Consider the following 2,659-nt stretch of genomic DNA (forward strand, 5'->3'; position numbering starts at 1 on the left):
GATAACAGTTGTATGAGCCCCTAACAAAATGTTAAAAAAAAAAAAAAAACAAGAAAAAAACAAAAACTCGTCCCAGGAAAGAAAACTATTTTTATGTGATTCAGGTGAAGGGATGAAGAAGTGAAGTAAGAGACTATCCCCAAGTCCCCTCTCACCAATTTTACTTAATCCAAACACCCTAAAGATTAATAATAACCTTAAAACAATAACCCTAAATCAATCATAAGTGGGAAATTAGGTACACATTTAAATTATTCAGATGAACACATGAGGAGGTAACTCTTTGCCTGTAACACATGAACCATTCGTTTGTGAGTCCCATTCCACACAAAGTGAGAACTTCCTGGTGTGCTTTTCCAACGGCTTCTAGATTCTCTTTGCCCTGGCATGGCTAGCGGTCTCTCACTGAACCATTCATGTCTAGACATCCAAACCAAACCAGCTGTCATCCAGTCCGTTCCGGTCCGCGTGGCCCAGGTGTTCCGAGTGGAACCACCTCGTAGTGGTTCATTGACACTTTTCCATTGAGCACTAGGTATTAGCGTTCTCGGTGTGTTTCATTTGTGTCCGATGACTTGCTTTCCAAGGCGGGGACTTCCGGAAGCAGAATGACATCTCTTTCTTCTGAGGCACCTCTGGGTGGGGCCAGACTCCAACCTTTCCATGAGCCATCAAGTGCTTGACTGTTTGCACCACCCAGAGGAAAGGTCTTGCAGATGGGCATGTGCTGGCATGCGCGCACATGTGTGTGTGTGTGTGTGTGTGTGTATGCATGCATGCATGCATGCGCGCACGCCCTCTAATGACATCATGTCCTCTGCTGGCCCCACAGGTGGATGCATGCACATGAAGTGTCCCCAGCCTCAGTGCAAGTTCGAGTGGTGCTGGAACTGCAGTTTGGAATGGAACCGCACGTGCATGGGTGACCACTGGTTCGACGTGTAGCTCTTTGAGGCCGCACCGCCAGCAACTCGGGTTTTCTGTGTTCTCTGAATTCACCAAGTCTCTCTGCCACCTTTTCTTGATCCAAACACACGCACACACACATTTCAACTTCTGTCCAGAAACACAATGACCCAAGCCGCGCCCGGCAGCCCCTCGATCGCGTGTCCATCAAAAACAGCAGAACCCACGACAAGAGCGTGAAGAGGTGCTTGGGGGCCTCAGCGGCACACGCAAAAGGCCACCGCTAGGCTTACGGGCACGGGATTTCTTGGGCTTCATTTCCTACATTTGACGCACCGTCAACTTGGGGAAGAAATCATTCATTAGCAGGAAACCATTTGTTTTGGTGTGAGAGGTGGAGGGGATGCCAATTGTCAGTGGTTCGCATTAAGATCGATTGTCGGGAACCCTCAAAAGCATCTGCAGAGCTTGAGAGACGACCTTAACACCTTTGCAGAACGTGCCTGTTCCCAGAGGCCCCGTGCCATCATCAGACACACTTACTGATCCCTAAGAATCCGATCTCCATAACGTCCCACTGATGAAACACCCGTGATGCATAGACCCACCGTGGACCGTGGGAGAAACCTCTAGACTGAGTGTGGGGTGTTTAAATGACAGGGAAGGAAGCGAGATGGTGCGTGTGCTTTCCAGCTGCTGAACTGTTCGATCCTGAAGAGAAATTTGTTTTTCTGAAGCTCTTACAAAACAACAATTTGGTTTGAAATGCTCATTTTGCAGCATGGAGTAGAGCCCGGGTAATTCATCTGGCCACACTGTGAATCTCAGGGATACGGGGTCTGTGAGGGAGAAGTGATTGCATAGTGACCTGAAACCGGAACCCAAAATGCAGAGGATTCTGTCAGAATCGTGCCGGGAGTACACAGGGTTTCATTCATATGGTCAAGGGCTTTGTTTGAAAACGATGTCTTCGCAAGTGTCTCCTGCAAACGGGTGGAGGGTGGGGTTTGCAGTACACCGGCCACCGTGGAAGCTTTGAGTGCGGGCCGGTGTGCTGTGCCAGCGCGGTCTCTTCTCCTGGCTGGGTGGTGCTTCTTTTCTTCTGTGTTTGGTTGTTGTTGTTGCTTTTCCAGAATAGAATTCTTAAAATGAGTTGCAGACAAAACAACCACTATGAATGGCCCCGCATCAAATCGAAAGTGATGTTCTTTGCGCTTCAATAGTGAATCAAAAATCAAAGGCCGGAAGTGAAGTCGTGGCAGAAGACTCTTTCTCTTTCTCTGTGATGTGTAAGGAAATCCCTGACAGCTGTATCCACGTGTGTACGCGAATGGTCAATAAAAGCCTCAAAATAGCTTGTGAATCCATCATCGGGGGTGTGTTTTCTTTGTAATAATACTGTATTGAGTTTGGGTTGAACACGTTGTTCCGGTAAGTTGAGTTCCCATTTGACAATTTCCGAGGAAATAGTTCAATTTATCACCAGCTATCAGCATTCTTTTGGGGGCCCCATTATTCCATTTCTATGGCTCTAGTCTCCCTATACTCTCATCTTCTCATCTTTGCTTTTGAGTAATTGTGAATCTCTTCATCTCATATCAATGGCGCAGAACTCGAATTCCTATTTTTTTTTAAATCCTGATAAAGTGGGACAGAGAACTGAAGAGTCCCTGTGGTGAATTGAAAGGGCTTGCTGGGACTCTTCCATCAGTAGTCTTTAGAGATCCCGCAAAATGACATTGTTGTTGTTGTG

At 47.1% G+C, this 2,659-nt stretch overlaps 1 protein-coding gene across 4 annotated transcripts in view; it reads left to right on the forward strand.

Moving 5' to 3' along the window:
• The window catches only part of PRKN (parkin RBR E3 ubiquitin protein ligase), a 1,413,568-nt gene extending 1,411,295 nt beyond the window's left edge, over positions 1 to 2,273 (forward strand). For 3 of the 4 annotated variants that reach the window (XM_045294462.1, XM_045294464.1, XM_045294463.1), the window contains one exon: positions 833 to 2,273. In XM_045294462.1, the coding sequence (XP_045150397.1) occupies positions 833 to 945 (113 nt within the window). In that variant the 3' untranslated portion in view covers positions 946 to 2,273. The remainder of the gene's footprint in view (positions 1 to 832) is intronic. The other variant, XM_045294465.1, reaches the window with a different exon arrangement.
• The last annotated feature ends 386 nt before the right edge of the window (positions 2,274 to 2,659 follow it).

This window comes from Echinops telfairi, unplaced genomic scaffold (assembly GCF_000313985.2).
Source record: "Echinops telfairi isolate 266 unplaced genomic scaffold, ASM31398v2 ScPeMD7_3533;HRSCAF=4204_0, whole genome shotgun sequence".
Lineage (NCBI taxonomy): Eukaryota > Metazoa > Chordata > Mammalia > Afrosoricida > Tenrecidae > Echinops > Echinops telfairi.